This window comes from Cherax quadricarinatus, chromosome 5, assembly GCF_038502225.1.
Source record: "Cherax quadricarinatus isolate ZL_2023a chromosome 5, ASM3850222v1, whole genome shotgun sequence".
NCBI lineage: Eukaryota > Metazoa > Arthropoda > Malacostraca > Decapoda > Parastacidae > Cherax > Cherax quadricarinatus.
Genome location: NC_091296.1, coordinates 63,098,058 through 63,113,424, shown reverse-complemented (window position 1 = coordinate 63,113,424; position 15,367 = coordinate 63,098,058). Strand labels below are relative to the sequence as shown.

Sequence of the window (15,367 nt, the reverse complement as noted above, 5' to 3'; positions counted from 1 at the left end):
CATTGAAAATCTTATGGTTTACCCTTCCCAAATTTCATCCCCGATGTGCCAACACTGTGCTAGCACTTCCTTGATTATTTCCATTCTCAGTCGTACGCTACTGATGTATACACTGATGTCTTCAGATCTTCCGATGGAGTGGAATACACAGCTGTTTTTCCTGATCCTAGACCTACTGCTGGAGTTTATCATTACAGCAAAATTATATGCACTTCTCTCCCACCATGAAATTTACTATTATGTCAACCTATCAATTCTCTATACATTGCAAGCCACTAGGATCACTAGTCCAGCACCAGTAAGCCATCAGTAGCTGCTGCCGTGGGTCCTTTTAGGACTATAGACTATTCCCCTTCGTGTCCTTGACCTATGACTTGATATCACTGTCCTAGTGATGTCTCCCTGATCAGACTGACAGGTTTCTTCACTTGACGTAAATTTCTGTAGCAAACGAGTAGTAGTAAATGATATACATCTGGAAGATATCTTATTGGTGTGAGAGATATGGAAGTGCAAAATAAATCCAGAGTAAAGCAGGGGAGCCACGGGCAAAAAGAGAACATTGTCAGCATCCGTGGTTCAACTCTTCACTGTTTCCAGCAAATATCTGAAATATTTCTGGAACAAGCATAAGTTTTCGAAAGGATTGTGAATCTCTGCTTTCCCCAAGTGCCAGATCTACCAGGCTGTGATGGTTAAGGGGGCCAACGGGTCGCTAACAGCAACAGCCTGATTGCATAGGCAATCAACAAGATAACCTAGCTATAAGCCGAGCTGCAAAAGTAGAACATATCCAGCTTTTGTTCCCATCATGTTGCTAAATATACCTCGACCCATTCAGTGGTGCAGGCACCACTGAATGGGTCGAGGTTCGACTGGCAAAGTTTGAGACAATTTGCAGACCAAATCTTTATTCTTGCGAAGTTATGCTCAGCGTTGAGCTTTATAAAGTTATGATTTGATAAAGCTCAACAATGATCGACAGATCGTCTGGATATTTTTTTCTACAAACTGTTAACTATAAACGGGCTGTCTTAACCCCGTGTCGGGGGGGGGGGTTCACCTGTGATCAGCACTTTTGATTGTTCACCTTTCCTCGTCCTTTGCACCGCAACAAAAAAGTAGTCTTTTGATGGGTTACAGAGCATTTTGGTGTTCAGGGCAATTAATGTTCGGACTTGCCTGCACGTTCAGCAGTGGGAAGAGAGATGGATACCTTCCAGTTTCCAGCAGATGAGTGCCACTTCTCCAATTATTTTTCAGATAATGAGAAATAGAAAAATGCTTAGAAAATGCTGGCAGCAAAGCTGATCTGGCTAGCGCCCATTGAACTAATATTCATCAGTCCAGTTGTCCTTGTGACCTTCTTTTCATCAGTGGGTGGCAATTAACGATACTTTTGTAGTGGTATATAATGCAAAGTCTTCGAGTAAGACGCTAGCAACAGTTTATCTTTATTGCAGACAGTTGTCGCCTGCTCAGCAGGCTTCAGTCGAAATGTATTGTGATCAAAGCTGTGAAGCTGAACACTTACTAGGGATAAGGGACTGACCACCTCGGACACTTAAGTCTTCAAGGCTGAGGGACTGATTATACATCTCCATCACCACTTTTGTCGTCTCTCAAGGCTGAGGGACTGATTATACATCTCCATCACCACTTTTGTCGTCTCCATTTTATTCACCTGCTGAACAGGTGAAATGTCTCGGTAATAGAGCTACCAGACTGTTGCCCATTTCTCGCTCATTAGTTAATACCAAACTATTGTTCATGTTTCACTCGTTAGTTAAGGATACCAGACTGTTGTACATGTCTTTACTCATTAGTTACGGATACCTAACTTGCACACTTTATTCAGTTAAGGGAGCCAGACTTGCACATGTTACCCACCAGTTAAGAATACCCTCCCATGTATTATAAAGACAGCTTTGTTCTGGCCACAGATTAGAGGAATTTCAGAGGTCATAGTTCAGCTTGTATCCTCTTTCAAAGGGAATAGTGCCTTGATGTTGGTTAATACCTCTTGATCCTAGGAATTGGAGCTACCCTTCTCCGTCCTCGGATCAAACTTGATTGCATCTAGCGCTTCCCCATGAAACAGATAATCCACTTCCATCTTGTGAAGTGGTAACAAGTGGACAGTGTTAAATTATATTATGATAATTATTTAAAGGGTTGTTAGAGAGCGCTGAACCCTTATTGAAAGGTATTGAGATTAGATTCCAGGGATGGCAACCTTCCCTTCACTCGAATCGGATCAAGAGCCCTTCCCGGCGTCAAGGCACCCCTCTTCCTAGAGTCACTTACATCTAGGTAAACAGAGGCTGAAGGAAGCATACCCAACGTTTTCAGCCGTGCCGGGGATCGAACGACACAGTATGTGAGCAGAGTGCGCTACCAACCGAGGCACAGGACATCCATGGCTAGGTTTAAAAAAAAAATTACCTCGATAGTTGTATTACTCAATTCAAGGCGACTCTTGGAGTAATCTGATCATCAGAACGAGTCAGTGTTGTGGCTGGTACAACTCACGAGTAGCTCACATTATGAAGAGGAAATTTCAGGACATCTGATAATGGTCCAGGAGTGACCGAAGTCTCTTCTAAACTTTCATCCCAGAATTGTTAATTGTAAACCAGTACTTACAGAGGCATGTATAAATTAGTAATAATATTGTTAATATGATAATGACATACAGTACAGAGAAGTTGATAAATAAGGAGATTCGTATTGCAGGGAAGAAACCTACTGCGCAGGCGAAAAAGTTTCGGAAATAGATACCAAATGTTGTATACGTCTTATTCATATATATATATATATATATATATATATATATATATATATATATATATATATATATATATATATATATATATATATATATATATATATATATTATATTATATTCATATATATATATATATATATATATATATATATATATATATATATATATATATATATATATATATATGTATATATATATTCATTGAGGGATTTTTGAGGAAAAGATATTTATACTAACTCCATTTTACGTAAATTATTTGTTGATAATGTATCTCTTCTCTTCGTAACACTCGTCAATGTTGATCACTTGGAATATAAACCAGAGTTTTATGCAATTTTATGCAGATTTTTTTTTTTTAGAACTGAAAACTATCCATTATAAAAATAATGGTTCTAACATATTTGTACAAAAATACTGGGAGCTAGCACAGCTTGTGTGAAATATAGGAAATCGTTTTATGTAATGATTGACAAAGGCAATTTTGTTAGGTTATAATTCATTTTTTGTTGCATAATTATATATTTGCCAAATAATTTGGTGGATAGACGGCACAGTTGTTCATCAGATTAATTTTGTGAGCAATGTGAAAGAGCGAGGCTTGTTGAAGGGAACAAGGGGGGGGGACTAGTCCTGGAGGTCGATTTTTTTTTCTAATTGAGGTACACGTTTCTTTCAGTCTGTGTTTGTTTTTTGGTAAGCGTTCCAGTTTTGCATCCTGAAATTTGTATGCATGTTGATTGAAAATAAAAGAAAGAGAAGCAGTTTTACGGTAGTAAAGAAATTAGTTTCCCCACTTGGTGCCTTTGTGCTGAATGCGTCCCAGGTTATTTAGTAATGGTGCAGGCTTTTGTTTACTTGTATACATGACTCAAAAATCCTGAAAGTGATTGACAAGTCACTCGAAAATTTATTAAAAAAAAAAAAAAGAAATTTCGAGGATCGCGCAATATTTTTTTAATAACCTGTCTAAAACATAACCAAAAAAAAAAGGCGGCAGGTCAATAAATGCCGCTTCAGAAACTGTCCGACATTCTTTAAAAATTACGATCAGCGCAAATGTTTCTTTTGGCATTTAGTGGAGCTGGATACATCAGCAGTGCTACTGTATCCTAATAGTGTATAATTAGGGGAGATGCGATTTACTTGTACAAATGGAAACAAAAAAGAATATAGGGAATATAAATAGCGTGTTGAAAATATCTTAACAAATACAGTACTCTAAGCAGGGGATTAAAGTTAGAGAAATTTAGATTGAGAAAGGATATTGGGAGGTACTGCCTTGGTAGTAGGATTATAGATGAATGGAACAAACTTCCAGGTAGCATAATTGAGACGAGAACTTTGCGTAACTTTAAATATAGGTTGGAACAGTACACGGGTGGGTATGAGGTGGACTTGCCTAGCGTGGGCCAGTAGGGTTGCTGTACTTTTTTTAGGTTCTAATTACCAGTATATTGCTACTAATATATTGCTGGGCGGAGCATAGGTCTTGCCTACCTGTGGTGTCGACAATGCCACCTATAGAGTTTAATGTTACGTCACGTTTCTTGTAATTTATGTAAACGTTCTTTTAAACATTATTGCAAACACCGTGACTCCTGTATCACTTGAGTTGTAATGGCTGGAGAATGGGGGGGGGGACATGCCATGCAGGTTGGGACCATTCGAAGAAAGAATGATCCTGAATCTGCACACACAAATCACTCCCTACGAAAGTGAAAGACTGGGCAGGCGGTGCAAAATGCCCCCAATGAATAGGGGCTCCATTGGTACACTAAGAGAAAACACAAGTGCCTGGGGCCCAAGACTGTTCAGCAGCCTCCTATCATGCATAACGAGAATCGCCTATTGACCCCTGGCTACCTTCAAGAGGGAGCTGGAGAAATACTAAAGTCGGTGCCAGATCAGCCGGGAGGCCTGGTCGTGGACCGGGCCGCGGGGGCGTTGATCCCTGGAATATCCTCAAGTAGACTCCAGGTAGCAGTGGGTGCCCGCAACCCGTTCTCTCACCACTACTGAGCGTACACATTCGAAAGTTTACTGGATAGGCTTGGCCGCCTACCTGGAGTGTTTTTTGGGGGTCAAACCCTCCCCCCCCCTCGCAGCCCAGTTCTTGACCAGTCCTCCCGGTGGATCAGGGTCTGATCAACCATGCTGTTACTGCTGGCTACACGTAGTCCAACGTACGAACCATAGCCCGGCTGCTTGGGTACTGTTTATTTCTGAATTAGCTTATTTGTGGTTGAATGATTTTTTCTGTTGATGTAAACCAACTTAGAATGTGTAAATTGAAACTTGACTCTTTCCTACCTAGGAAGGAAATTGTCAACTGGTGTTGACAACCACACATTATCTTCATTTATTTCGCTGATTTTGAGTCAGTCTCTTAACGTTCCTTGTTGAAGATTGAGACACTTATGCAGCATATGGGAATCTTTATTCAGGAAACGTTTCCTGAATAAAGATTCCCATATGCTGCATAAGTGTCTCAATCTTCAACTTGTCGGTTTTTCAAACCATTCATCACAACGTTCCTTGTAAATCTTCATTTATGCTTTTAAAAGGTATATAACTAATAACTTTTTATGTTTTGAGAGCGCGCGCGCGCACGTTATGGACGCAACGTGTATATTGGGTACATGGTATTAAATCTAACCCAGTGAAGTCGGTGATTTATTACAGTTTGGGTGACGTAAACTTACAAATGCTTCTTAATTTTAAGTTGGGTTTGGTTAGAATTAAATAAACAAAATTGTTTAAACTTGTATTTAACCACAAACAAATTGAACACCAGGAAACTATCAGATTTGTACGAGTATGACTTGGTCAAAGTAGGGACTAGGGTCACTAGGAAGTGAGAACCAGTAACCCCTCCCTAGGATACTTGCAAGGAGGTCAGGGATCACTGATGACCTTGTACCCCTCTCCCTCCCCACACTGACTCACCAGAGTACAGTTTTCTTTTATATTTTTCGTTGTTTTTCTCATTTTTTTTCTCTCACATAGAGAGAGGGGGAGCTGGAGCTGTGAATCGACCCCTGCAACCACATGTAGGCGAGTAAATACACTAGCAGAATATTAAACACACACTCAACCTCTTCCCCCAACTCCCTCTGTTTTCAGCCACATTGTCATGCACACCATAACTGTTTCTTGTTACTTGCGATGTGAAGAAAACCATTGTTGATCTTGAATTGTTTCTGTTTAAAGAAAGTGGCACTTGGGTAAACTGGCTAACTGGCTTGGCTCTATTTTTGTGTGAATTTTTTAATTATTCCGCTAGTGTAATAATAGAAAGTGGAAGGATCTGTAGAAAGAAAGTGGAAGCAGTTTTAATAGTTGTCGAGAGTAGGAATGATTGGGTAACAGACCAGGAATAATGCGAAATTTAGAGAGTATCCCTTGACGTGCTGCGTCACCTCAGCAAGGTTGGGAGAGAAAGTCTAGAATAATGACACGTTGGAAGAGAACTTTAAATAAGCAAGTTTATTTAGGCACAGATACACAAGTACAATTATCGTATATAGTGTAAATTACCTAGGATGATGGGTACAGGTACAAAAGTGTAAATTACCTGGGCTAACTCCAAAGTCTGACTTATTTCCATCCTTTGACAGTTTCGCTCCTTGCAGTGGTCTTTTATAGTTACGAACAGTTCCCGTTATAAAATCCGCTGGGGGGGGGGGGGGGCGAAACGTTGTCAGTAGAGAATCTCTTGCTACATTTTTGTGGGTATTTTACATCTCAAGGTGGCGGGGATAGTAAAGTTTGTGCCCAGGTGATAGGGAAGGAAGTTGCTGTGGTAAGTGAGGAGGATGCTGTGATTGGGAAGGGGATGCAGGTGATAAGAAAGGAGGATATTTCTTTTCTCTGGGAGGGTTGTGGGGGGGGGGGAGATTGCCAAGAAACTTCTTGCCTTTCTAAGAACCAGACTGTCTGTCTGGCATATATAGTAGGGATATTTCTCTTTTCGTCCAAATTTTCAGTGACTTAATAGCCAATGACGGAACTAAGTATAATTATGATTTATGAAATGAAGGAAACTAAAACCTGTTTTTTTTTTATTGCACTCTGGCAAGATTGCTGGTGTTTTTTTTTCCCTCATTATCCCATAAGATGACAGATAAATCTGTTAAACTTCTCCTTTAATTTAATATACAAATGTCACTATATCCCTATGTGCATCAACAGTACAAAGAGGGCACAGCATCCAGCTCTCACAGAGCCACCCCTAAGTCTCTCATGTATGGTAATTCTGGAGCACCCCTGGCTATATGCTTCTTAAGTTTTTGATTCTCAGATATTTCTTTTCCAAACTAGGAGACCTGGTCTGAGACTGGGCCGTGGGGAAGATATTCCTCAGAATTGCTTAACAAATAACGTAAGTGTTAGCTCATTAATAGTCAGAAACTGTCAAAGAGTGCTATATGAGTAGGGCTTTGCAACTGGAGGAGATAATAACTAGAACAGAGTATACTACTGACTCCGGCCATACAATAGAGCGGCAAAATAATGTAAGGGACCTGGGAGTAGTAATGTCTGAGGATCTCACTTTCAAGGATCACAACAGTGCCACGATCGCACGTGCAAAGAAAATGATAGGATGGATAATGAGAACTTTCAAAACGAGAGATGCCAAGCCCATGATGATCCTTTTCAAATCACTTGTTCTCTCTAGGCTGGAATACTGCTGTACATTAACATCTCCATTCAAAGCAGGTGAAATCGCAGATCTAGAGAGTGTACAGAGATCCTTTACTGCACGTATAAGTTCTGTCAAGCACCTTAACTACTGGGAACGCTTGGAAGCACTTGACTTGTACTCGTTGGAACGCAGGAGGGAGAGATATATCATAATCTACACTTGGAAAATCTTGGAAGGAATGGTCCCAAATCTGCACACAGAAATCACTCCCTACGAAAGTAAAAGACTGGGCAGGCGATGCAAAATGCCCCCAATAAAAAGTAGGGGCGCCATTGGTACACTAAGAGAAAACACCATAAGTGTCCGGGGCCCAAAACTGTTCAACAGCCTCCCATCAAGCATTAGGGGAATTGCCAATAAACCCCTGGCTGCCTTCAAGAGAGCTGGACAGATACCTAAAGTCAGTGCCGGATCAGCCGGGCTGTGGCTCGTACGTTGGACTGCGTGCGGCCAGCAGTAACAGCCTAGTTGATCAGGCCCTGATCCATCGGGAGGCCTGGTCATGGACCGGGCCGCGGGGGCGTTGATCCCCGGAATAACCTCCAGGTAAGTCGCAAATCAACCCTTCATGGGCAGTTAAGAGAGGACAGGGATTCCACAAAAGGGGGGTCCAGGAGCCGAGACCACAATAGCAAGAACAAAGATCAGACCCCCTGCAATCACAACTAGACTAGTACAAGTGTACGGCGAGTGAGAGTGAGGATACGTTGCCAGCCATCAACAAGGGTACAAACTTAACGTAAATGCCTGCTTGGGCAGCCCACATAACGTTCCACTTGGCTTTACTCTCAGTACAGTACATCAACTTGATTTTCATATTGTTTGAAAGAATTATAGCTAGGTGGAGCATCATTGTGTGCTTGTGTAAAGGGGGGGGGGGGTATGTATACATGTATATAAATTTATGTATTCCCACTTTATCGGTGGACTGGAACACAGCAAGTCGAAAAATAAGCCAGAAGCTCTACCATGAGCATCCCTGTGAATGAGATCATCCAACATAGTCACACATCGTAGACCTTTTGAATGCTAACATAGCCACCAACTGTGACTTTTGAGAGATCTCATCCCATCCCACTGTGAGTATAGCTCCTGTCCTTCCCCCTCCCCGTCATTGAATTTGTCAATAAACATTATTTTGAGCTAGTAAGAGCTAGCAAGAGCAAATCAACAGGAGGAAACCAGGAAAAAGATTACACAAACACAGGACACGGAAATGGTAAAGAACAAATCGCAGGAAATTGGATGGTATAAGAGAGACCATCGCAGACGGTCATAAAGCAGAGAATTATGTAAACATTATGCAGTGGAAACATGCGGATATGAAAGCCAATGTAGATATCAACACCTCTGGAAATGCATGAATATGCTAAGAGGTCACTGCTGCTTCGAAGGCGTGTTGGTTCTAGCATTGCTCAGCCATTTACTCATTACTTCAAACTTATAAATATTTCAATTTCATTGTTTTAAATTGTGCTAAATTGTAATACTGTACTGCACGGTAATTGCATTATTAATCTTAACTAGTTTAAAGTTTACCGGAAATGCTCTGCATATAAAGGGGCTTCTGGCATGTTCGCCAAATTGTTACATTCCTTTGTAGAAACATGTACGATGCTAAAATAAACTTGTCATTGTCACCCAGATTTGAGAGTTCACTCGGGGAAATGCAACCTGCTCAGATTTTCCAGTAAAAGGCAAGAATTGATATAGATGTAAATAAAAAGGAAAGATAGCTTGGTAATTTCCAAAAAAATGAGTCCAGATAAACTAATTCAGAAGAAAAAAAAACCAGGAAAGACAAGTTAAGATTATAAATAGCAGTATCTCCCGAAGCTGTAATTAATACTGTAAAGCGGATGAAGAGAGTACTGAAACTGTTCCTCAGCACCAGGTAGAAGAATTAGTACATGGAATAAGAGCACACCGTGTACCATAGCACGGTGCAGTTATTACATAGAGCAAGAATACTCTCATTTTGTACTTAACAAGGTAGAAGCATTACTACATAAAACAAGTATACCTTGTACCTCAGCCTGGCTGATCAGGTTCAAACCCTGCGATATGATGGCTCAGGACCGACTGAAACTCCGTCTCAAAGTTTCCCTTCGAAGTGTGGTTTATTTGTGAGAAGACTGAAGCTGAAATAAACTCTTAAGAACAGTCTGCCAGACTGGTGACATATATCCACATGTTGTGATGACTTGTTTCAAGTTAGTCATTTGATAGGAAAATAATGATTGATAGTGATGTCTTGAAGGGTAAAGTCAAGGTGAAACTTAATGGCTGCACGTCTCGTGGTGGCATAGCTGTCTATTGGTTGTCAGTTTGGCCAAGTAATACAATAACAGATATTAGACATCTCTGGTACTGAAGGTTCTACTAAATATATATATATATATATATATATATATATATATATATATATATATATATATATATATATATATATATTATATACACTATATATAATATATGGGAAGATACAGCTAGTTTTCCTCCCTATTATCTACTAAAATATATGGAAATTGACAGGAAAACACATTATGTAAATGATATTTAAAACACATAAATGAGTAAAATGTCGAACAGTTTTGTATCTTTGTCGAAATGTTTTGCCCAGTTTTATTTTTTTAGTTGAATACAGAAGAGACGGCAGTAGTGGAGATGTAAAGATGTAATGAGTCCATCACTCAAGAGTAGTTTTGAGGTCATTCTCTCAGTCTGGAGAGGAGTTCAGTTCTATAGTCTGTAACAATGTGAAGCTTAAGCCTGAGACTGGAGACTTGTATACTGTCAAAGGCAATACGCAGAAAATCTTGAAAACTGCAGAAAAGGTGGGGGTCCACTAGTAGAAGCAAGAACGCAAGAATTGAGAGGCACTAGTTAAGAGTTAGAAAATTGGATTTGAGAGGGACCTGCTTAGCATGGGCCAGTAGGCTTGCTACAGTGCTGTTCAATTCTTACATTATTGTTTCTGTTAGTGGGCCTCACATCTTCCGTCATAAAGATTTTCTACGTCTCACTTTTGACAGTACAAATCTCCATTCTCGGGCTTCGGCTTCAGATTACTCAAGCCTATAGAGCTGAAGCCTTTTCCAGGCTGAAGACCTCAAAATTACTGCCTTGAGTGTGACTGGCTGATTACATAGTAAATACAATTCTACTGCTACTGCCTCTGTATTTGACCGAAGAAACCTACTGTGTAGATGAAACATTTGGACATTTGGGGCCAAACTGTTGCACACGTCTTCCTCATCTATCGGGAAAGCATAGCCATCTTTACTCTTACATAACGAAACCCATCCTGTGTAGTGGAACGTTAGTTTAAATAACGTTTGTACCAGTTAACAGTTACATAATAAGTTAGCATTGCTAATGTACCTAGCTTTAAAATAATTTTCTAATTTATTTCAGGTGTTGATGACATGAGGCGGACGCTGTAGCAGCAACAGCAGCCGTGAAGCTTGGAGGATGTGGTCGGGCATGTGGGCGGTGTGGGTGGCTGCGATGGTGGGCGTGACGGTGTGGACGCCCACGGTCGCTGCCCTCTCCGGTCCCAACGTGTGCACCAAACAAGAGACGTAAGTGTCCAGCCCAGACGGTTGTGTTGCCTCGTACTGATGAATCCCCCCCCCCCACACGCACGCACGCACGAGAGAAGATTGGTGGAACATCTAGAAAGGAATGATCTCATCAACAGCAGCCAACATGGTTTCAGGGACGGGAAATCCTGTCACAAACCTACTGGAGTTCTATGACAGGGTGACAGCAGTAAGACAAGAGAGAGAAGGGTGGGTAGATTGCATTTTCCTAGACTGTAAGAAGGCGTTTGACAGTTCCACACGAGATCGGTGCAAAAAATGGAGGACCAGGCAGGGATAACAGGGAAGGCACTACAATGGATCAGGGAATGCTCGTCAGGAAGACAGCAGCGGGTCATGGTACGTGGCGAGGTGTCAGAGTGGGCACCTGTGACCAGCGGGGTCCCACAGGGGTCAGTCCTAGGACCAGTGCTGTTTCTGGTATTTGTGAACGACATGACGGAAGGAATAGACTCTGAAGTGTCCCTGTTTGCAGATGATGTGAAGTTGATGAGAAGAATTCATTCGGACGAGGACCAGGCAGAACTACATAGGGATCTGGACAGGCTGCAGACCTGGTCCAACAATTGGCTCCTGGAGTTCAACCCCACAAGTGCAAAGTCATGAAGATTAGGGAAAGGCAAAGAAGACTGCAGACGGAGTACAGTCTAGGGGGGGGGCAGATATTACAAACCTCACTCAAGGAAAAAGATCTTGGGGTGAATATAACACCAGGCACATCTCCTGAAGCGCACATCAACCAAATAACTGCTGCAGCATATGGGCGCCTAGCAAACCTCAGAACAGCATTCCGACATCTTAATAAGGATAATAAGGAATCGTTCAGGACCCTGTACACCGTGTACGTTAGGCCCATATTGGAGTATGCAGCACCAGTTTGGAACCCACACCTAGCCAAGCGCATAAAGAAACTAGAAATGCAAAGGTTTGCAACAAGACTAGTCCCAGAGCTAAGAGGTATGTCCTACGAGGAGAGGTTAAGGGACATCAACCTGACGACACTGGAGGACAGGAGAGATAGGGGGGACATGATAACGACATATAAAATACTGAGAGGGATTGACGAGGTGGACAAAGACAGAATGCTCCAGAGATAGGACACAGCAACAAGGGGACACAGTTGGAAGCCGAAGACACAGATGATTCACAGGGATGTTAGGAAGTATTTCTTCAGCCACAGAGTAGTCAGGAAGTGGAATAGTTTGGGAAGCGATGTAGTGGAGGCAGGGACCATACATGGCTTTAAGCAGAGGTATGATAGAGCTCTTGATTCAGGGAGTGACCTAGTAGCAACCAGTGAAGAGGCGGGGCCAGGAGCTATGACTCGACCCCTGCAACCACAACTAGGTGAGACCACACACCACACACACACACACACCACACACACACACCACACCACACACACCACACACACACACCACACACACACCACACACACACCACACACACACCACACACACACCACACACACACCACACACACACCACACACACACCACACACACACCACACACACACCACACACACACCACACACACACCACACACACACCACACACACACCACACACACACCACACACACACCACACACACACCACACACACACCACACACACCACACACACACCACACACACACCACACACACACCACACACACACCACACACACACCACACACACACCACACACACACCACACACACACCACACACACACCACACACACACCACACACACACCACACACACACCACACACACACCACACACACACCACACACACACCACACACACACCACACACACACCACACACACACCACACACACACCACACACACACCACACACACACCACACACACACCACACACACCACACACACCACACACACCACACACACCACACACACCACACACACCACACACACCACACACACCACACACACCACACACACACACCACACACACACCACACACACACCACACACACACCACACACACACCACACACACACCACACACACACCACACACACACCACACACACACACCACACACACACCACACACACACCACACACACACCACACACACACCACACACACACCACACACACACCACACACACACCACACACACACACCACACACACACCACACACACCACACACACACCACACACACCACACACACACCACACACACACCACACACACACCACACACACACCACACACACCACACACACACACCACACACACCACACACACACCACACACACACCACACACACACACCACACACACACACCACACACACACACCACACACACACCACACACACCACACACACACCACACCACACACACAAGGGGAAACTTATGATGAAAGAAAGCAGGAGAAAAAAGCGATTGAAGATATGAAGGTGATAGGCGAGGGGGACATGACCCAGGTAGCAAATTTTCGGAGAATTGGGTGGTTCACAAAGAAAAGGAATCGGCCTCTCAATGTAATTTTCAAGGCAGAATCAACCCGAATCACGATCCTGCAGGAGAAAGCACGGCTGAGAGGCAAGCAGGAGTTCCGGAGTGTGTACCTCGATCGAGACAGAACACAGGAAGAAAGAAAGACGATGAAAGAGAGAGTTCAAAAACGAAAGGAGAAATGGGAGGAAATGAAAAAGGAGAGCAGAATTACCCAGGATCAAATGGAAGGACAAGCACACCCCCCAGAAACGCCTGCAGAAGGACTACAGCCACGAGACCCCCAAGGCAACTGAACAATCCAAACCATCACACACCGATCCCCCTGTTCCCACCCCCCGCACCACAGTTACAGTATTAGAACAGAAGTTGAAGGTTTGGTACACAAATGCAGATGGATTAACGAATAAACATGAGGAATGGCAAGAAAGAATCAATGAGAAGTCCCCAGACATCATAGCAGTTACAGAAACAAAACTCACGGAGACAATAACAGATGCAATCTTCCCACCAGGATACCAGATCATGAGGAAAGATAGAAGGGGCAGGGGGGGAGGTGGGGTTGCTCTGCTCGTAAAAAACAGATGGAAATTCGAGAAAATGGAAGGCATAAATGAGACGGGAGAGACTACATAGTAGGTACACTTCAGTCAAGGGAACAGTGATCATTGCAGTGATGTATAATCCACCACAGAACTGCAGGAGGCCAAGAGAGGAATATGAAGAGAGCAACAGAGCAATGCTGGACACACTTGCTGAGGTGGCAAGAAGAGCTCACTCCAGCAGAGCGAAGTTGCTGGTTATGGGGGATTTCAACCACAGGGAGATTGACTGGGAAAACCTGGAGCCACATGGGGGTCCCGAAACATGGAGATCCAGGATGTTGGACGTGGGGCTGGAAAACCTCATGCACCAACATGTTAAGGACACTACCAGAGTGAGAGGGGAGGATGAACCAGCAAGATTGGACCTTGTGTTCACCCTGGGCAGCTCAGACATTGAGGACATCAAGTATGAGAGTCCCCTAGGAGCTAGCGACCACATGGTTCTGTGCTTTGAATACATAGAGCTGCAAGTGGAGAGAATAACAGGAGTTGAATGGAAAAAGCCTGCCTATAAAAGAGGGGACTACATAGGGTTGAAGAACTTCCTGCGGGAGGTCCAGTGGGACAGAGAACTGGCAGGAAAGCCAGTAAATGAAATGATGGAATATGTAACAACAAAATGCAAGGAGGCAGTGGAAAGGTTTATTCCCAAGGGCAACAGTAACAACGGGAAGACCAGAACGAGCCCCTGGTTTACCCGACCGTGTAAGGAGGCAAAAAACAAAGTGCAATAGAGAATGGAAAAAGTACAGAAGGCAGAGAACACACGAAAATAGGGAGATCAGTCACAGAGCCAGGAATGAGTATGCACAGGTAAGGAGGGAGGCCCAGCGACAGTATGAAAACGACATAGCATCGAGAATCAAGACTGACCCGAAACTGTTGTATAGCCACATCAGGAGGAAGACAACAGTCAAAGACCAGGTGATCAGATTAAGGACAGAAGGTGGAGAACACAAGAAATGATCAGGAGGTATGTGAGGAGCTGAACAGGAGATTTAAGGAAGTTTTTACAGTAGAGACAGGAAGGGCTGTGGGAAGACAGCACAGAAGGGAACATCAAGAGGGAATATACCAACAAGTGTTGGATGACATACTAACAACTGAGGAGGTGGTGAAGAAGCTCCTAAGTGACCTTGACACCTCAAAGGCGATGGGACCGGACAACATCTCCCCATGGGTCCTTAGAGAAGGAGCAG

General features: G+C 43.2%; 1 protein-coding gene across 16 annotated transcripts in view; it reads left to right on the top strand.

Annotated features, from left to right (window-relative positions):
- The window catches only part of LOC128685077 (protein draper-like), a 1,011,482-nt gene that overhangs the window by 850,317 nt on the left and 145,798 nt on the right, over positions 1-15,367 (top strand). For all 16 annotated transcript variants that reach the window (XM_070103144.1, XM_070103145.1, XM_070103128.1 and 13 more), the window contains one exon: positions 10,911-11,077. In XM_070103144.1, the coding sequence (XP_069959245.1) occupies positions 10,968-11,077 (110 nt within the window). In that variant the 5' untranslated portion in view covers positions 10,911-10,967. The remainder of the gene's footprint in view (positions 1-10,910; positions 11,078-15,367) is intronic.